This window comes from Cenococcum geophilum, assembly GCF_001692895.1.
Source record: "Cenococcum geophilum 1.58 unplaced genomic scaffold K441scaffold_59, whole genome shotgun sequence".
Taxonomy (NCBI): domain Eukaryota; kingdom Fungi; phylum Ascomycota; class Dothideomycetes; order Gloniales; family Gloniaceae; genus Cenococcum; species Cenococcum geophilum.
Window position 1 is genome coordinate 442052 of NW_027137617.1, and position 20064 is coordinate 462115.

The following is a 20064-nucleotide window of genomic DNA, read 5'->3' on the forward strand; positions in this document are numbered from 1 at the left end:
TATAATGTCTAGGAGGGTTAGAATGTAGAGCACTTTAGTGAATGCTTACAGTCTACAAGTCTTCATCCTCAACCTCCTCAATTTCTACCCTTCTCAGCTCCGTTTCAGCTCTATCCTCCTGACTCTTCGGGTCTGTAATCTGCCCCTTCACCTCCGCAGCCATCATATTAAATTCGGCTTCCTGCGCGGCCGCTTCAGCCGATTCCTCAGCATCCGTGTTCTCTTCCTGTATCTCTTCCATCTCCATCTTCCTTAATTCTTCCTCGAACCTCTCCTCCTCAGCATCTAGATCCACTTCCGCACCGTCGGCCTGCCCAGTCATCATGCCGTACTCAGCCTCCTGTGCCGCTGCCTCAGCCGCCTCCTTGGCATCTTTATATCCTTCCTTCTCCAGCCGCTCTAGTTCCTCGGGCTCTAACAACCTGCCCTGAGTCTGCCCTTTAACTAACCTGAGCTTACTCTGAACAGCTGTAGGTACGAAGCGACTCGTTGCCTCCTTCCGAAGATCCCGCACTATTGGGGCAGCCTCATACACGGTCTGAGCGATTGGTTTGGGGGGTAATGCGTGCGGTACGCGGGGTTCCCCCAGTGGGGTTTCGTTGGGATTTTTGGGGCGAGATTGGCGCCGGCGGTCCTGGCGGGGGAGTGGCGGAGGTGTATCTTTAGGCATAGGAATATTGCGAGCGTCTTCATCTGTTTCACTACTGGACTCCGCGTCACTTTGTTGACCGGCCCCATTATCTCTCCGCCGTTTGCCTAAGATGCCACCGCTCCTGACGTCACTCTTCTGATCTCTATTCCTTCTCTCGTTACTGTTTCTCTGTTCTCGCTCTCCACCTCCAAATTTTGGGGCCCTATCCCCCAACGCATCCCTAGCCTTTCTGATTGCAGTGATGTCTTTCTCAAGTTGAGCGAGCTGTTGTTGATCTCGTGTTTTCAAGCCCTCGGCCTGTTCAAGCGTTTTCAAGTCATCAATCTGGCGTTGCAAGCGATCAGGGTTACGTCGGGCGAGTTTCTCGATGCGTTGAGTTTGGAGCTGAGCTTTGGATTTCTTAACGGCCCGCGCCTTTTCGGCTTTCCGGGCCGCTTGGGCCGGGTTGATTGATTTTTCTTTCCCCATACCAGGGGGCTGAAATGATAGGATATGAGGATCGAAGGGATGCTGGCGAGGTGGCGCGAGGTAGATGGATTTGATTCAGGAGGGGGTGCTGCAGCAGTGAATGTCTCCAGGAACTCGTAGAAAATATGATGCGGCCAGGAATTCCTGCATGCAACAATGTGGTCTGTGCTCATGCTCTCCAAGTCGCACACAGTTTGAGCCTAGCACCCGATATGACCAGCATAGGCAATGTTTCTTCCCCGTGTGCTTCAGAAAAAGCGGAACCTGCCTTCAAAGACAAGTCTCAAACTTTCAAAACGTCCTGAAGTCGCTACAGATCAATATCCTCTAGCTAATCCTGCATCAATAACGCGTGAGAGTGAACCACCTACGAAGAGACCCCGGATCCAATCGCTGGATATCGATGATGAGTATCTTGAACAGTTGGTCTGTGGGATTGAACTTGTTTTCACGGACTATGCACATCAGGACGATGAGGGTAGAGCCTGGTTGAAGAAATATGGAAGGATACTACATGGAGACAGTGGATGTGAGTATTCTCTGCCTTATTGGTCACAAATGAATCTCTTGATGTGAATTTTTGTGTCTCGAGTTCGTTATATCTATGTGCACAACATGTCCAATTGGTCTAACTGACATCCCAGAGCAAAGTACTGACTTTGCTTTTGAAACATAGACATCCACCTTTCTGTACTCCTCGGCCACTCTAGCCTCGCTGGCCTCAAGCCCATTCCGACACAGCATCTTATCCGTCGAGCTCTGCAATCATTCTCATCTCCCGACCTTGAAATAGCAGGAGAGGGTTATTTTGTCCGTCGTCGAGCTTCAACATACCCTTTGCCATTTATTCCAAAAGATGCAAGTAGCAAAGTCAATGATGATGGCTTGAGCTTCTGGGACGAACGAACACTATATGTAGAACCGCATCTATCAACGATGTGCAATAGGCCAGCAACTGTGGCATGGTGGTTGAAGAAGCATGGAGAGTTGAGAAGAAAATGGCTTCCAATACAGGCTATTAAAACAATAGCGCCTAGCTGCGCGTTTGTGGTGCTTAGCGGGGCCAATGCCAAATTAGGTTCTAGCTGGGAAAGGTGGGCTGGCAAGAGATTGCCCCAAAACTGGATTACCATGACGAAGTAAGCTGATCTTTTCTTCTCAAATTGTTTAGAGACGTAGGCGGGGCTATAGTGAGTGGCTTGGAAGGCTTAGCTAATATCTTCTTTCGTGCCGTAGGGCGGAACACAACCGTCGTACAAAGGAGTATTTATTAGTTCTGGATAACAAGGAATCCGGATCACTAGCACAGAGCGTGGTTCGGAGGCCACGCAATACGGCTAGGAAGGACATCGGCCTCTTTCCTTCCCTTGTCGAAGACATTTCTACAAATGCTTTTCCGGCGCACGAGCACCCACCAAACACAGCCAAGCAAACTACTAACAAATCTTCTTGGGCGTCGGGTTTTTCAAGCTCCTCGTCATCTGATGGTCCTATAAGCCCTCAGGACCGGCATAAGTCTCTGGTTCAGCTGGCCAACCTACCGTCGGACAGTTCCGAGACTGCAATTAAGGCCTTCGTCATAGGTATCTCGCGGCGACCCTCAACCGTTCAAAGCATATACTACAAGCCTGGCGATACGACGGCTATTATTCACTTTACAGATGTCGAAGATGCAGAGCTTGCAGCACAGGCTCTCAGTGGAAGGGGCTTCAAGAATGCCTCAGTAAACTCTAAAGTGGAAGCTAGGTTGATGACCTCATTTAGTCATGTAGATCATGCAGGCTTGGTTGACCAGAGTAAAGACGGTGATAAAGGTCCTTTAGAAGCCGTAATGGCTATCTCCAACGCTCGCGGTGGCACTACCAAGAAACGTAGGCGTAAGCGCAAGAGGCCAAAAGGGTGCGCAATAGACACCTAAACGCGATTTCTGGCTCGGTGAGCGCCATCTTATTAAAAAAAGTTAATTTAGTTCTGGCTGTTTCGGGAATGAGCTTAGCCACGTCTTCTAATCAATTTGGAAGGCCATTGTATGATGAAAGGTTGACTGGAAGTGCAATGGTGTTCGGCGGGGAGTCGGTAAGTAGCTGATACCCCGAGGAAGACTTAGCTTGATGTAGGCATAATTAATCCAAAAAATTACTGAGAATGCTTCGAATTGGTTCTCAAAGATATATGCCCTTTGGTAAATGCAGTGGCACTACCCTTGCTAATAAAGGATTTCCATCTCCAAGCTTTGAGCTGCCCAAATCACTGGCCGTGTCTGCTTGTCGACTCGGATATTTCTATAAAGACCAACACACTAAGCCCGAAAATCAAGGGATAACCATACTTGATGCGGGGTCATAACAGCCAAGGCACTACCACTCGATTGCTTAAATCTTTCCTTTAGGCACCGCGGCACAGGTACCTGGTATTGCCTTCTCCTCACCCTCGGGCATAGAACCGACTATATTAGTTTAAAATTAGTGCTCTTATAGCACTTTTTAAGCAGAAAGTACTATTATTATAGCTGTTTTTACAAGAGCGAGATTGACTTTCTATACTTGATCTAGCTGTAAGTATTATCCCTTCCCCTAGTATATCCTACAGAAGTTAGACCTTGCGTTGGCGTTTCCCACCCGCCGACGATCTCCTTGCGCTGGTGCGTTGTAGCTATACATATGTGGGGGCGCAGCCTTTGGTGGCATTTCCTTCGTCCGTGTCGCCACAGATAAATTTATTTGGTAGTCTCCTGGGTGGTGAAGCCTAACAAGTCACTCCACCGTTTCTTGACCAAACAGCCTCGCATAAAGCCCCCCTTCCCTCAGCAGTACATCGTGCGTCCCACTCGCCATTACCATTCCCTTATCAAGCACGAAAATGGCATCAGCGGCCCTTACCGCACCCAACCGGTGCGCGACACTCACCATAATCTTCCCGCGCATAAGCCCCTTAATACCCGCAAGAGCTTGAGCCTCGGTCTTTGCATCTAATGCGCTCGTAGCCTCATCTAGCAGCAGCAGTCTCGGCTTCCTCGCAAGAGCGCGCGCAATGGTGGTGCGCTGCCTTTGTCCTCCTGATAGCGAGCAACCACGGCTGCCGATTGGCGTGTTGATAGCTTCCAGCAGCGAGCGGTTTCTTCGATCAATGCGTTCCTTGCTGTTGCGCGCCCCCCTAGTCCAAGCAGAATGTTCGAAGCGATCGTGCCGGGGTAGAGGACGGGCTTTTGGGAAAACATAGCCAACGGACTGGCGGTAATCTGCCAAGCGGAAGCCTTTCTGGTCTATCCCGTCAATGAGGATTTGACCGCTGTTTGGGTGGAAGAACTGCTCGAGAAGGGTGAGTACGGAGCTCTTTCCACTGCCGGACGGGCCGACTAAGGCAACGTGTTGGCTAGGCTGGATGGTCAAATTGAGGTATTGCACGATAGAGATTAGCGGTGCGGAAGGGTAGCTGAAAGAGACATGATGGAACTCGATGAGGCTAGATTCTATACCGCCCGCCTTTCCGATATTTGACCATGGATCCGGGTGCGGTTTACGGTGGTGCAAAGTCATGATCGCTGTTGCAGCTTCTTTGACGGTGGCAAAGTCGCATAAAGGAGGGATTCCCCGGCTTCTTGGGCGCCGAAGGTGATGGCGATGAAGCAGGCTAAGAGGTCATACGCATCGATGTGGCCTTTGCGGATAAGAGTGGCGCCATACCATGTTGACGAAGTAAGTGAGAGACCGAGAGAAAGTATAGAGCCCCGCTGTACTCAAGACTGAGGCTGAGACTTTGCGCGAAATTGTGGAGAGTATTTCGTGGTAATTTTGCAGAATATAACTTTCCATGTTAAGAGAGCATGCCGCCCGGATCGAAGAGAAGGCCTCGTTAGTAAGTCGAGTAGAATGCAGGTATTCGTGCTGCATCTTGGCTTGAAAGTCTCCAAGCACCTCCGACCGCAGATAACCTGATCCAAGGAGAGCGGGGATTGCACAGACAAATTGCCAGGATTACAGCAAATAGAATGTTGACCACTGCGCCCGTCCCAACTTTACCGAATAGAAGTTCCTTATGTCCTTGCCAGAAAGCTAGTGCATATGCGGAGAAAAGAATGATGGGTATGAGAGCCAACACGATTGCTGTCCAGAAGGTAGAATAATACCCAGGACTGCGCGTGCCGTCAACTTTTTCTCATACATTTCGACGAGGCTATCAACTGGACCGAAGCTTTGCGCGATCCTTGGGAAAGACAGAATGCCTGTGGTAAGGCCCTTGGCTGTAGAACCGTTGTCTAAAAGCTCCTTCATGTGACAGTCGATAATTCAAGAGGTCAGGCTGGTGAAGATGACGATGGCGGGCAGAATGGTATAGACGACCAGTGCAAGCCTCCAGTCCTTGACAAAAGCGATGATAATGGCGGTAATGAGTGTGGATAGCGAAGACAAGACAACGCCGACCTGCTTGGAAATGCCCTCTTGGATGACTTTCATATCGAATGAGAGGCGCGCTTCGATTGTTCCTGGTGCTGTTGTATCAAAAAGCCCATGTTTTGGGACAGTATGGCTCGCATGTAGGTTTCTCGTACCCTGCATGTAGTGTTCTCTCTAGATACAATCCAACAAAAGGTAGAGACGTATGAGGACACGGTAAATCCGATACCTAGGTAGATCAGATTGACACGGCGCTGGAACAGGGAATCAACCTGTCCGCTGGCCAAATTGGTGAAGGTCGTGGTCAATGATCCGAGCACAACTGCCATGAGCGGCTGCATCGAATTAGCAAGGGTTATGGTGAGCTATGCGTGGAGGATAAATGCTTCTTACCAGCGCGATTCCGGAAGCTATAACACGAACACGCCGCAACCTTGCAGTATCATAGAATGCCAATGTACGACATCGAGTGTTTGCTTCCCTCCACTTTCTGCCTCGCTTGCGGAGTAGCGCCGGTGGGAAAGAGGTTCTCGTGTACATGTTTGTCTGGACTTTGAGCAAGTCTATATAGCTTGAGCGACTCTTCGGACTGGGCGGCACTGACGACGGATTTCCTAGACACCGATGACCTCTGAGATCTATGGAAAGCGCGTCCAGCGACTTTGACAATGCTCCGCATCTTGAAACGAGCTTCTACCATAGAATACCGTGCCTTCACAACCGGCGGCAAGTGTTTCAAGATCTAAGTTCGTGGCGTCTACGCCTCGTGTCTGGGCTGGAGAGGCGCTCCACCGAGCCGCCCTAGCCTCGTGCGACGTCTAACGCCATGCCATACCCGCTCTTCGGGCTGGAGCTTGCCGCTGTAGGGGGGGTGGTAGGGTGGCTCTGAATGTCTCAAGAGGCCCGCATCGAAGGGTTGGTAGTCTAACTTATCTCAGGTGCCTCAGCCGCTTCTTTGAGGAATTTGTGGCGTTGCATGGCGCGCACTAACTCCTGAGCCAATAGAACGCCGCGCTACTCCCTACCACCCCTGCTACCCCTAAAATTCCTCTGCGAAGCGTCTGAGAGATTATAGGCGCGCGTTTAGTATAAACTGGGTCCTTTTTCCAACATATGTTAATTTTAAATAACTGTCGGTATACTCGCTTTATCAACGTGCACGAATATCACTCGTAGTGGTACGTATGCGGTGTTGAAGTTGGTAGTTGTTAAAATGTCTAGAAATAGGGGTTTGCTCCAAGGTCAGATTAGCTAGTCTCACTTCATGGTCTTGTGACCACGTCACATGACTAACATTCCGACAATAACTCTAGCAGCGTGAATATACTAGCTATAGTCTTAGTTCGCGATGCATTTAAATTATAATCTCTTCTTTTATTTAATTATAATAATTATAACTAGCTAACTACTGTATTAGGGGGCGAGATATATCCTTAAAGTTTAAAGATATATTTTTAAAACTAGTCCCTTTCCGCTAGCCGCATCGACACAATAGCCGTACTCTACCACCACTACTCTATTTCCTTCCAAATTTACAAAGGTGCCTCTTATACCTTATTACAAACAGCTCACCTAATTATACTATACCTATACTAGTAGGTATGGATTTGCTTTGCAGTAGGGGGGAAGCTTTAGGCAGAGGCTTGTGCAGAGCTTTAGTAGAGCTTCGTGCAGAGCTTCGTGCAGAGCTTCGTGCAGAGCTTCGTGCAGAGCTTCGTGCAGAGCTTCGTGCAGAGCTTCGTGCAGAGCTTCGTGCAGAGCTTCGTGCAGAGCCTTGTGCAGAGCCATGTGCAGGCGTGCAGACGTGTAAATTGCAGACGTGCAGACGTGCAGACATTCGTACGGGCGTTCGTGTGGGTGACTAATTGATTAATTAGTTGTATATAGACGTTTATAGAGCCGTTCATGTAGACGATTATAGAGTCTTCCAAGTATATCAGTACTGCGTATTAGGAGAGATTTGGAGCTCCGTATTAAGCTTCGAGTAGAGCTTCAAGCAGAGCCTCGCATAGAGCTTTTAAGCAGAGCTTTTGAGCAGAGCTCCGTGCAGAGCCTTGAGTAGAGCTTCGAGCAGAGCGTCGTGCAGAGCTTCGAGCAGAGCTTTGATAGAGCTTTAAGTAGAGCCTCGTGCGGAGCTTTGAGCAGAGCTTCGATAGAGCTTCGAGCAGAGCCTTGTGTAGAGCCTTGAGTAGAGCTTCGAGCAGAGCGTCGTGCAGAGCTTCGAGCAGAGCTTTAATAGAGCTTCAAGTGGAGCTTTGATAGAGCTTTAAGTAGAGCGTCGTGCAGAGCTTCAAGCAGAGCTTCAAGCAGAGCTTCAAGCAGAGCTTCGAGCAGAGCAGAGCTTTGAGCAGAGAGCTTCTCTATATAGGCCTTGTATTTAGGCTTGTTTTTGAAGGCCTTGTAAACGGCTTTGTATAGAGCTTTGAGCAGAGCTTTGTATAGGCGTTCGTGCAGGCGTTCGTGCAGGCGTTCGTATAGACGTTTGTAGAGATATTAGGGGCACAATCAGGCTCCATTGCGGATGGATTCTATAGAGCGAGAGGAGGGCTTTTGAATGGAGGTATCGGCGAGTTAAGCGGTGGTATATTAGGGGGCGATATACCGCGTTAAAGGCGATGCAACCGTTGTCTATGAGGCAGGCTGGCCTACCTTTACAAATCGCGCCCATAATCTCTCACCCTCGGAGAGGAATCCACCTCGGCGCTCTGTAATTGGCTGCTAAAGCTAGCGCAAGCACTAACGCCTGCGGCGTACGTTAGGCTGCGGCGCCAGTCGCTAATTGGCTTAGGAGTTTACAGGAGTCACAGGGGTTATAGAGGTGTGGCGGTGCCAGCCGCTGATTGGCTCAGGAGTTTGCAGGAGGTGGATTTTCTTCTCCGAGGGTCTGAGTCAACTGAGATAAAGTCTAACTGGCTTTGTTAAAACTCACACTCGAATGGAGATAAACAGCCACAACTCCCAGCGGATGATGAGCTCTTGCGTGACCTTGGGAGATATTTTGTATTAATGTCTGTTCCGGACATGGTACTAAATAAAAATGGGAATGGCAATGGTCCATGAAATTTATGATTGACCCTGGATATTCCGAGTGCACTAAGGTGGAGTATTCGTGCCACCGGCGGTGCATACGTTAACCATGGGATAGATGTGGAAATGAAAAGCCACGAGATCACAAGTACAGTACTGGTCGGGAGCCTTTTTACACCAAAACTCACCTAAAACACTTCTAGATTTTATATCCACCACGATATTTTATTAAGCTGAAATTAAAGCTATTAGTAGATTTTTACTTTAACTAAAACTCTCCGTTAGTAGTATTTTATAATAATAACGTAGAGAATTATTATAAAGTTATAAAGTTAGGTAAATGTTAAATATAAACTTTAGAGTATATTTGACCAATGACTGTACTCCTCGAAGGTATATAAGAGCCAGAACCACCTGCTGCAGAAGGATATCAGACATCAACACCGAAGCGCATCATATCATTTTAGCAATCCCCGTCAGCCCTGATCTTCTCGCCAAAACAACGATTTCCATATTTCTCCATCTCTCACACGTCTGGTGGTATCCGCACGAGATAATCGATCCTTTTCATTTGCCTAACACCCCAAGTCAAACAACATCATGCCGCTCATCGAGGACGGAAACTTTGTGGCTTCGGCGATGGAGACAGGAACCGTGAACATGCACAGTTATTCTGCCCAGAATGATGTGGTGCTTCCAAGTTACCCCTTGCCATCTGTGGCATCCATCCGTGAAGAGATCGACCGGATTATTACTACCATGCTGGATGAAAAGACACGCAACAAATTCAAGAAATCACTAAACGTTCTGGACCTTTGCCTGATGCCAGCATTCCACGCCGTAACCCAAGGCTTGGAAGCCGAAACAATAGCGACCGGACGCAATTGGGCAACGACTCGATTCAAGGCGCTTTTGTTGGCGCTGCGTGGCCCCCTTTCCAACACCAGCCTGACCTTTGCGCTCAAGAATCCGGCGGAGACTCAAGCCAAATCAGCAGCTACTCTTTTGCACGGGCTTGCTGAAGTTTACATCTCCAAATCGACACTGGACATCATCGGCAAAAATGGAGCGGGTAAGCGCTTCGAAACCAAGCAGCTAGCAGAATTGTTTGCAACAACCCGTAGGCCAGGTATCGAGAGCGACGAAATGAAATCATTCCCCCTCTCACGGCATGTCATTGTCTGGAGACATGGTCGTGCCTTCTCCATTGACATCCTGGATGCGAAGATGCAGCCCATGAGTGTTGCGAAGCTGTCCGCTCAGATTCAGCGCTTGGTCAACCACAGCGAGGCGTCGGACTCGTTCCAGAGCGTCGCTGGCATGTCTACGTTTCTTGACAGGCCGCAATGGGCTGCGATTTACGCCGAGATGAAGGCAAAGAACCCGGAGTCGATTGAGGTGATAGAGTCTGCCATTACAACTGTGGCGCTCCACGAATCAGTCGCACGCAGTCAGCAACGACGACTGGAAGTGGCTCGAGCTGACTCGCAAGACGTATATTCAGACAAGACGCTCGGCTTCTCCGTCTTCCCGGACGGCACCCTTGGAGGAAGGATCGACCATACGGTGGCTGATGGAGGGGTGATCGTTCGATTTCTCCGGGTGCTCCATGCCGCCATGAGCAAATGCTCAGCAGACGTGGATACAGTAGCTGAAGGGTTTCCGCCTCCAGAACTTCCCCTTCACAGCATCCCGAGTGCCGTTGTGCCTCCCACTAGCCAACTAGAGAAGGACCGTAAGACTTTCGATATCGCTCAGCCGCCGGATGTTCTAGACCTTCTTAAGTCGGCCTCGCTCCTCAATGTCACAATCCAGTTTGCTTTCCAGGCTGCTGTCTTTGGTGCGACTGGCAGTACCGGAGGCCTTATGGTCGAGCCGATGTCAGTCCGGGTATTTAAGGACGGCCGTTGCGACCCTAATTACATCGTTACAGACGAGTCTGTGACCCTCTTCCGGGCGATGGCTGCTGGTGAACCGGACGAGACGTTGGCTCAGGCATTTGCCGCCAGCATGCTCGCCTATAAAAAGCAGGTCCGGCGGACCAGAGATGGTGCCGCGATCGGACCAGGCATCATGATCCTGCGAAAGGTCGTCGAGAGTTTACCCGAGTCGGAAGACAGGAATATCGTCCTGCAAGTGCTCCAGCTCTTCCGGCGCCCATCAGCCTACTTCACCGGCGTGCCATACGCAGACTTCGTCGAGGCGGTGGAAGCCAACGTTTTCGCTCCCGATCAGCTCGCCATAACGTACATTGGTAAAACAGACAGGATCACGGCGTGTCTGGCTGGTACTGGCAAGTTCGCTGGCCAACTGGACGCCATTCGCCACCTCTTCCTGAAGTATCTCCAGTCGCTAGGTGTGGTCGCCACAGCCATTGCGAGCGTAGAGCAGATGTATCCGGGTAACGGTTTGGCGGTGCTTGCGGGGTTCGCCAAGGACAAGGGCATGGTCGGGGAAGTTGGCTCGGTCGCAATTCACGCTGGAGCGGGAGAGGAGTTTGGGCTCCAAGCGCACGAGAAAAAGCTCGTGGAGTTCTTGCTTGCGGTTGTCGTATTTGTTGCGCGGCAGGACATTGCTGCGAAGCGTTCGGCGGTCGAGGTTGCTCAGAAGGCGGTAGTGGCGCTGGAGAACTGCATCTTCTTCAACGCGGGCAAGGGCGCTGTGCTCAACGCAATTGGCGAGCACGAGCTGGAGGCGTGCATCGTCGACGGCGCTACGGGTGCGGCTGGCGCAGTTGCATGNGCGAAGACGCTGCGCAATCCAATCGTGGCGGCGCGGCTAGTGATGGACACAACGGAGCACTCGCTGCTGGCTGGAGACGCCGCGGACCAGTTCGGCGCCGAGCACGGCCTTCAGCTGGTGCCCAACGTGCACTTTAGCTCGCACGCGCGCAAGCAGCAGCGCCAGCGTCAGCACGAGGCAAAAACAACCGCTAACCACCCGCAGACTGTGGGCGCTGTCGTTCTCGATACCTTTGGCAGCCTCGCCGTCGCAACATCCACTGGTGGTGTCGTGAACAAGAAGCCTGGCCGCATCGGGGACACGGCCATCGTTGGCGCTGGGGTCTTCGCCGACCACCGCATCGCCGTCGCCTGCTCCGGCCAGGGTGATGCCTTCCTTCGCAAAAGCATTGCAAGCCAGATTGCCTACGGCCCCTCAGCCATGCAGACCGTCTTGGACGAGCTCCACAAGAAGGCGAGTGTCAACGGCGCTGTTCTAACCGTGGACAGCTCCGGCAGGGTACGCATCGCCCAGACGTCGGGCTCCTTTTTGGTAGCATCCAGCGAGAAAGGTCAGCCTATCTGGTCCAAGGTCGTTGTAAAGGACCGCACGCCTAGGGAGCTGCCTCCCTTCTTCGAGGACTCCAATGTCAAGGCAATCGTCTCTCCCAGACCAACCACGCCGGGTGACACTCTTGTACGCATCAAAGCCGGTCCGCTTAGGGCCTTATCCAGGACGTATTTCGCAGATACCCTCATTTCCATTAAGCAGGTTGCTACCGTCCTCAAGGCAAGCACGGATGTCCAGCGGATTGGCCTTGTGACCACGTCCAACGACGAAGTCCGCCTTATCCCGCTCCATGGTCTTTCAGCCGAGTGGAAGCCAGCTTTCAACCCAGAGGAGGAGTACCACACCTCTTTTCCCGGCTACATCTCTTCCAAAAATGGCCCGGAATCGTCAAGTGAGACCCTTACCAAGGTCCAGAAGGATATCACTAGGGACTGCGCTCCGGCAATGGACCTCACTTTCGTTGGAGAAAAGGGTAAAGATAATCTCTTTGCCAAGATCATCCGCGGTAAACTAGAGCAGTGGAGAGTCTGGGAATCTAAGACCCATGTCGCCTTTTTGACTCCCTTTGGGAATACTCCAGGCTTCACTGTACTGGTCCCTAGGAAGCATCTTAGTAGTGATATTCTGTCCATTGCTGACACCGATCTCTATGATCTGGCTGGCGCAATATACGATGTATCCAAGCTGATCGAGCAATCGGCCTTGGGCGTAACGCGAGTTGGTCTGATCTTCGAGGGCATGGAGATCAATTATGCCCATGCTAAGCTAATCCCAATCCTCGGCGATGAGCCGTGCGCACACGTAGAAGAAGCCTTCAAGGAGGTCTACTCTGGTTACCTGTCTTCCAAGCCTGGTCCTATTGCGCCATATGAATTTTTGGAGCCGTTACAACTAAAGTTGATGTCAACTACTAACACTATGAGGACCATAGTTCCAACGAAGACTTGGCAGGAGTCGGCGAGCCACTACCTGCAAGCGCTGAAGTCGCCCTGGTACCGGGGAATCTTCCAGCTCCTGGACAGTCTCTTCCACGGAACAGCTGAGTACTTCAACAAGCAGCTGGCTTATAAATACGCCATCACACCTCTAACAACTGGTGAGTGAAATCATGAACGCGAAAAGGCTAGGTTTGTTGTACTTACATCTCGATAGACTGTATCTCCTCACCTATGGGTCTTGGCTCAGACAGCATGCCTGTTCCCATTGATCTCTTTGGCCAACAGACCTACCTTGCTGATAGTATGCAATTCACTCTTGAGTATCTCCTACGATTTGACAGCAAAGCCTCAGGTATGTACTACATCTCGCCATCCTTCCGAGGCGAAGATCCCGATTCAACCCATCTCAACCAATTCTTCCACGTCGAATGTGAACTCCAAGGGAACATAGATGATGCTATCGCCACCGCAGAGGGCTACGTGGTTTCCCTCACGAAGACCATGTACGAGCATCACAAGGATCTCATTCAGCGATTTGCGGGAACAACCGACCATGTCACTTCCCTCCTGTCAACCTATGATGCTAGTAAGGGCTTTCCAAGGGTTCCCCTCGACGCCGCTATCGACATGATGCCCGATGCCAAGTGGTGGGAGTACGCTGTTGCGGGCGAGCCTCGCCACGGCCGCAAGCTCACTCGGCGTGGCGAGCGCTTCCTTATCCAGAAGTACGGCGGCTTCGTTTGGCTCACCGAGATGGACCACCTGTCGGTGCCCTTCTATCAGGCGTACGTCGTGGGCTCCAACATGACCAAGGCTAAGGCCGGCGATCTGCTTATGGGCTTAGGGGAGACCTTGGGTATGGGTGAGCGCCACCTTACTGCCAAGCAAGCCACGGACGCCCTCAATCACCACGAAATCCCTCTGGAATCATACGCTTGGTACCTGGGTATCAGAGAGGCGCACACCATGCAGACAAGTGGATGGGGTATGGGTAGTGAACGATACCTGTGCTGGTTGCTGCAGCACGATGATGTTCGGGACTTTGCTCTTATTCCTAGGCTGAAAGGAGAGAAGTTCCTGCCGTGAGCCAGACACTTTCGGGTTCCTCAAGACGGTAATGATATTATTGCATTTGCTTAGATATGTTAATCCTCTTTGTAGAGTCCCAATTTCCCTTTAGAGGACCGGGTACTTAATATATTCTATACATCTACCGGTGTTGTAGTGGCCGACTGACCTAGTGCCGCGCTAGTGTGGGATAGACCTTAAGGTATTTCCTTATTATTAACTTCTATTTACTAAACACTATTTAATTCTAACTTGTTTAGGTTTATGGTCTACGTATAATTCTCTGGCGAGTCGTCATCGTCACTCATATCCCACCTATCTCGAGCTGTTGAGTACAGGGCTTCCTCAAATCGAAATTGCCGTGTTGCTTCTGCCATCATTCTTTCAGAAATGTTGCCACCATCGAAGACTTCTGGTTGAAGGAAGACACATTGCTTGCTAGATATGCTCAAGCTCTGCCCAGTGTATCTGTTTTGATATGAACTTGCCATAAGGAGCTTAAAGACGGCTTGGAGCTTTTGATCTTTTACTAGTTTTTCTAGTTCGTGGACAACAAACTCAAGGTCAGCCCTCCATTCAAATTCTTCATACCAGTCAATACCATCAATGATACAGTATACTGGAATGTCTAGACGGAGCTGGCCAACCAGCATTCTAAAGACATAGCATAGGTCCCTCAGATTCCTCTGTTGGATCGCGTCTCGAAGTGAGCGTGTATTGATAAACTCGAGACTGAGAATTCCCCGCGTAGCTAGCTCCATGAGCATTTGCCATACAAGACTTCTAATCACTCCATTGGGGCCTCTTAGTTCGTCGCCCATCTGAGTATGCAGGCCGCAGAAGAAGTAGAGGGTTATTGCATCCTCCTGCACTTGCCCAAGGCTGGCCACAAGTGATGCACACAAGAATGACATGGCAGATAGTCTCTCAGATCCAGACGATTCTATGTTGCCATTGACAATTAGAAGTCCTGGATGCTGTGGTTGAGACCAATGCCGGAATTGGTCTGTACGCAGAAGGCTGTGCGCTTGGGCCATAGACATAGCACTGAAATCTTTGGCTTGTCGTAGGACATACTCGAAATCCAATGCTGGCTGCTGAGGAGGCACTCCGAGAAACTTAGTGAAGAGATCCTTGGATATCATGGCTTGGGACCTTGATTCCAGTGTCCGCGATCGACCCACTATAATTTATCAGCATACTTATAAAACATTTAAATAACGGGAACGTAAAACCTTCGAATCCTTGTCGAAAACCTTCTTCTTGTGCTTGACGGAAACGATCTTCTAGGAAAGGGATGAAAGCATTCATAACGCTTCGCCCCTCGGCATGGGCTGCCCCTCTTGCGGCATTTTGCCTTGCGCGATTATCTTCTGCCTGTTTCTCAATGAAAGATTTCAGCTTGCTCTCCAAACCTTTCACTTCCCCGTATGTTTCCTCAACCGTAATGCCTGTTTTCTCCGTTCTCTGGTCAATGTTGTTCATTGTCTGTTGCACTCCTGCAACTTGGACACTAGTTTTCAATGCAGCCTTGTGGCCCCCCGCTGCTTCATCCTTAATCTCTTCGCTCCGACTTTGGTTTACCAGTGCCAACTTGTGGGTAGCATCTGTAATGCCTTGTATCTTGTCTACCCTTTTTTGGGTGTACTCGGCCTTCTCTTTAAGTCCTAGAAACAATCCTTCCCAAATAGTCTCAGTGAGTCTTCGGAGCTCGTTGGCTTCTCCCTTCACCTGTGCTAAAGTTTCATCAATTTGTGCCGTCGAGGCCCTTTTGTTAGAGAAGAACGGTATTTTCCTCGCTGAGAAGGTATTAACTGAATTGCCTCAAGACTTACACCTAATCGGTGGGTTGGGGGTACGTCTAACTCACACTCCTTCTCAGGAAGCAAGAAACCTATCAGGTCGGCAATTGCTCCCAAGAGAGTTTCATATAACTTAATGCAGCGAGTTTTCAGATGGCCTTCTTCCGGAAAACGTTTCCTCATCAACTGAGCTCTGATGATTATAAACGGAATTTCTTCAAACGCGCTGAAAATCTTCTCCTCCTTCTCGGCGGATTTCTTTGCAAGCTGGCCGTCCACTGTCAGATCATATCACTGAGAGCCCACTAGATGTAAAACAAGTGTATCTTACTAAAAGGCAGACGGCTAAGCCGGCCTTAAGAGTACTCAGATAAGAATCGCTCGGAATCAATTCAAGCCATGNCATGGCATCGTCAGCTGTTTTCCCCATCTTTCTCCAAAAGTTGATGAGATAACCCTTCAGACCCTCTGCTCGCTCTTTATGCTTGACATTTGCCTCATTCATCTGATCAAATAACTTCTTCCAAGAACAGTTTTTAACATCGATGTCGAGGCGCGGACTGAGGTCTAAACCTTTGTATTGCAGCAAGGCTTGCTTCAGGTCTTCATCACCCTGAAGAGGTTCCTCGTCGGGGTATTCTTCGGGAGAACTAGGCTCGAACTCGTCAGTTTTGTTATCATAGTTGGCCGGGACCGCTGGGATGTCGCCCTTGGCAGCCTTTTGCTTGATGAATTTTACAACAAATTGTCGCGTTTCCTCTTCTTCTCCTTTAATGGACGACATCGGCTTTGGTTTTGGACTCGTGGATTGTTATGACAATATTTCCGACTGTGCCAGGCTGGCTGCCAAGTTAAGACCTGCTGTAGATATGGGATGCCGCTGAGCGCACGGGCCGCCTTACCTCAGAAGCTCAGACCAAGAAATCGATTGCGGATAACGTCTTAGCCACCCAGTCGAGCCAGCCACCCGGTCGAGCCACCCCAAAACACACCAAAATCTACCAACTTTAGCCTTTTATAACCCTACCCCTATTAAAGATTTTTAAATAAAAATTTAAATATAGCTACTTATATATNAAAGGGTTTTATTTATCTTTTTTTTTTAAAAAAATTATATATATTTAAGCTAATATAATAATTCCTAGAAAAAAGTTTAATTTTAAATAGTTATTAATAAAATATTATATTAGCTTAAATATATATATTTAAAAAACATTATAAATAAAATACTTTTATATATATATAATTACAGCACCTGTTGTACCAAACGCGTACTTATGCGTTTAGTACACTAACCACTTGCTTATAACTAATTAGGGGGGAGGGCGCGTCAGTATATAGACTACGTAGTCTACCTCAATAGAATTAACAGTCACTACCATCTAAAAGAGTATACGATACTATATGTATTTCATACCCCTAGATATAACTTACCTATATTATTAAATTAATACAAATATTAATCAGTAAGCGCGCATAGATTAGCAATCACTTAATACCTCCCCTAAGCAATATACACGACAGCGACCACCCGTTTATATCCTAGTACGACCTACTAGAAGGTTAGAAGTTAGGGGATTACAGACTATCACCAACTCTATATACTTATTTAAGTCTTAGTACGGTTTACTAGAAGTTTATAAACGTAAATACAGACCCTTACAAAACCCCCTATTCTTAACCCCCTTAAACCTTAAACCCTTTCGGACCTTTTACGGAAACCCTTTACCCTCCTACAAACTATTACGGACCCGTTAATCGCCTTTACAGACCACTATAAGACCTCTTAAACTATTACAGACCCGCTAATTAATTTTACGGACCGTTATAAGACCTCCTCCACCCGCTACAAGCTACTACTACCCACTACAGCTTATATAGATATACTACGCTATATAATATAGCAGATATAACTAAGCAAATTAGTAAAGGTTAAAAGAAGTAAAGTTAGGGAGTTAACCTTACGTCTACGGACGGCGTTAACGACTATATTAATTTTAAAATCCTTAAATACGGACACTATAAGCTTCTAAACAACAACCTATAGGAGCAATATAAGAAAGACTTTGCGGACTTTACGGAAGCTATTCTTAAGGCTTATAACCCTACTGCTGTCTATAACCTACGAACCCTTTTACGTCACTAAGGTATATAGGTTAAAAAGGATAAACAAGTCACTGTTATATAGTCCTTATACAATACAATATAGGAGGAGGACCAAATGGAATAGACTAAAAAGGAAATCCTAGACTAGGTTAAAGCCACTAATAAACTCTTTACTTCTTCCAAACTTAATAGTATTGCTAGCCTTATACCTAACCTACTTAACTAAATTTGTCCTATAAACCTAAGCAATTTTAGAATTAATCTTATGGGCCAAAGTATACCCAGTACTTAAGTTACGGACTGTAATACCCCTAAAAACCAAAATACGGACTAAAACCCTTCTGTCGCCTAAGCTATAGATCTATAACCTGCCTAAGTTATAGATCCGCAACCCACTTAAGTAAAGACCTACAGTAAGGAGCTAGCTAACTTAGCTAAGCTCTATACTAACAAATCCAAGTATAGCGGTAAAAACGATAACTTTAACTTTAAACTTACTATCTTTACGGACCTCTATCGGAAGGCTGATATTCCTAAATAGGAATTCAGCTAAGCTTATTCCACTATACCATCAGGAAATTTTTTTTTTGGCTCGTTGTTGCGGTTTGCAGCAATTTGCGGCAATTTGCTGCAAACTGTACGGTTGCGGTGGTCGTATATGGTCCTGTGCGGTTTGCGGCGGTTTGCAGCAACCCGCGCGAAGCCTATATTTTTTACGGCAGTTTGCAGCAACCTGCGCGAAGCCTATATTTTTTGCGGCAATCCGCGCGAAGCCTGTACGTAGCCCTTGCATTTCGCACATTTCGCATATTTCGTACGTTTTGTACGTTTTGCACGTTTCGTACGTTTTATACGTTTCATACGTTTCGTACGTTTTGCACGTTTCGTACGTTTTGCACGTTTTATACGTTTTATATATTTTGCACGTTTTCTATAGATTGCTATAATATACTTTTAAATATATTTATATTATAACTATATAAAATACTTAGAGCCTCTAAATCGTTAATTGGCCTAGTGCCTACCTGCCTGCCTATCTGCCTACCTACCTACCTGCCTACCTGCCTATCTATCTATCTGTCTGTCTGTTTATACCCACCTACCTATACCTACCTATCTATGCCTACTGTCTATACCTACCTGTCTATACCTACTGTCTGTACCTACCTATCTATGCCTACTGTCTATGCCTACCTGTCTATGCCTACCGTCTATACCTATCTATCTATACTACCTCTAAACGGTAGTCGTCTGGGGTGCCTCCATAGGAGGGCTTAATTTGATTTAATTCGGTAATAGACTAATAATAATGCTCTGGTTTGATTCGACCGATCGAATCGTTTAGTGTTTGCTGGCTGGGTCGTTTAAACGGTTGGCGGTTGTCTAGCTCTAGCGACGGTCGTCTGGCTCTGGCGACGATCGTCTAGCTCTGATAATGGTCGTCTGGCTCTGGCGACGGTCGTCTAGCTCTGGCGACGGTCGTCTAGCTCTGGCGACGGTCGTCTAGCTCTGGCGACGGTTGTCTAGCTCTGGCGATGGTCGTCTAGCTCTGGCAATGGTCGTCTAGCTCTGACGATAGTCGTCTGGCTCTGGCGACGATTGTCTAGCTCTGGCGACGGTCGTCTAGCTTTTGCGACGATCGTCTAGCTCTGGTGACGGTCGTCTGGATAACGACGGTCGTCTAGCTCTAACGACGGTCGTCTAGCTCTAACGACGGTCGTCTAGCTCTGACAACGGTTGTCTAGCTCTGGCGACGGTTGTCTAGCTCTAACGACGGTTGTCTAGCTCTGACGACGGTTGTCTGGCTCTGGCGACGGTCGTTTGGCTCTGATGACAGTCGTCTAGCTCTAGCGACGATTGTCTAGCTCTGGCGACGGTTGTCTGGCTCTTGCGACGATCGTCTAGCTTTGGTGACGGTCGTCTGGATGACGACGGTTGTCTAGCTCTGGCGACGGTTGTCTGGCTCTTGCGATGGTCGTCTAGCTCTGGCGACGGTTGTCTGGCTCTTGCGACGGTCGTCTAGCTCTGGCGACGGTCGTCTGGCTCTAGGGACGGTTGTCTGGTTCTGGTGACGGTTATCTGGTTCTGGCGACGGTTGTTTGCTAGCTGCAGTTCTGGTGCCTCTTTAGGTAGGGAGGATGTAAGGAAGGAAGGGTAAAAAATAAGGTGGCTACCTATGTGTAGAGGCTATCGGGAATATAGCGGGGACCCGAAGTAATGTGTGTCATGCGGAGCTTTGTATAGAGCCTCTGTACGCAGAGCTTCGCGTAGAGCCTCGTGCAGAGCCTCTATACGTAGAGCTTTGTATAGAGCTTTGT

General features: G+C 48.7%; 6 protein-coding genes across 6 annotated transcripts; 2 read left to right on the forward strand and 4 right to left on the reverse strand.

The window, feature by feature from the left end:
* Positions 1-376: 376 nt before the first annotated feature.
* On the reverse strand, positions 377-1114 carry K441DRAFT_490673 (uncharacterized protein; the record flags this gene model as incomplete). The annotated part of the gene is made up of 1 exon (XM_067641979.1): positions 377-1114. A coding segment is annotated over one exon (738 nt), but the record flags the coding sequence as incomplete, so codon positions are not given.
* Positions 1115-1324: 210 nt separating this feature from the next.
* Positions 1325-3267, forward strand: K441DRAFT_620022 (uncharacterized protein). The gene is made up of 3 exons (XM_067645903.1): positions 1325-1649; positions 1797-2259; positions 2357-3267. The coding sequence occupies exons 1-3, from the start codon at positions 1349-1351 to the stop codon at positions 3036-3038; spliced, it is 1446 nt and encodes a 481-aa protein (XP_067498696.1). The 5' UTR covers positions 1325-1348; the 3' UTR covers positions 3039-3267.
* Positions 3268-3873: 606 nt separating this feature from the next.
* K441DRAFT_690185 (multidrug resistance protein 4) lies at positions 3874-4656 on the reverse strand (the record flags this gene model as incomplete). Its single annotated transcript, XM_067652365.1, has 1 exon — positions 3874-4656. One exon carries the CDS (start codon positions 4654-4656, stop codon positions 3874-3876), a length of 783 nt encoding a protein of 260 aa, XP_067498697.1.
* A 771-nt stretch (positions 4657-5427) lies between these two features.
* On the reverse strand, positions 5428-6427 carry K441DRAFT_735891 (uncharacterized protein). Its single transcript, XM_067654301.1, has 3 exons — positions 6119-6427; positions 5908-6060; positions 5428-5849 (listed from the first exon to the last, which is right to left on the reverse strand). Exons 1-3 carry the CDS (start codon positions 6212-6214, stop codon positions 5571-5573), a joined length of 528 nt encoding a protein of 175 aa, XP_067498698.1. The 5' UTR covers positions 6215-6427; the 3' UTR covers positions 5428-5570.
* A 2510-nt stretch (positions 6428-8937) lies between these two features.
* On the forward strand, positions 8938-13856 carry K441DRAFT_735893 (uncharacterized protein; the record flags this gene model as incomplete). The annotated part of the gene is made up of 2 exons (XM_067654302.1): positions 8938-12928; positions 12985-13856. Exons 1-2 carry the CDS (start codon positions 9142-9144, stop codon positions 13854-13856), a joined length of 4659 nt encoding a protein of 1552 aa, XP_067498699.1. The 5' UTR covers positions 8938-9141.
* Positions 13857-14107: 251 nt separating this feature from the next.
* Positions 14108-16533, reverse strand: K441DRAFT_708438 (uncharacterized protein; the record flags this gene model as incomplete). The annotated part of the gene is made up of 4 exons (XM_067653775.1): positions 15972-16533; positions 15709-15907; positions 15074-15637; positions 14108-15021 (listed from the first exon to the last, which is right to left on the reverse strand). The coding sequence occupies exons 1-4, from the start codon at positions 16422-16424 to the stop codon at positions 14108-14110; spliced, it is 2130 nt and encodes a 709-aa protein (XP_067498700.1). The 5' UTR covers positions 16425-16533.
* Between the last annotated feature and the right edge of the window lie 3531 nt (positions 16534-20064).

Coding starts and splice junctions, on each gene's coding strand:
- K441DRAFT_735891 (XM_067654301.1), bottom strand. CDS start 6,214: ATGGTAGAAGCTCGTTTCAAGATGCGGAGCATTGTCAAAGTCGCTGGA. Junction 6,061..6,118: donor CGGTGTCTAGGAAATCCGTC/GTCAGTGCCGCC, acceptor CTCAAAGTCCAG/ACAAACATGTACACGAGAAC. Junction 5,850..5,907: donor TAGCTTCCGGAATCGCGCTG/GTAAGAAGCATT, acceptor AATTCGATGCAG/CCGCTCATGGCAGTTGTGCT.
- K441DRAFT_620022 (XM_067645903.1), top strand. CDS start 1,349: ATGTTTCTTCCCCGTGTGCTTCAGAAAAAGCGGAACCTGCCTTCAAAG. Junction 1,650..1,796: donor ACTACATGGAGACAGTGGAT/GTGAGTATTCTC, acceptor TTTGAAACATAG/ACATCCACCTTTCTGTACTC. Junction 2,260..2,356: donor AACTGGATTACCATGACGAA/GTAAGCTGATCT, acceptor TTCGTGCCGTAG/GGCGGAACACAACCGTCGTA.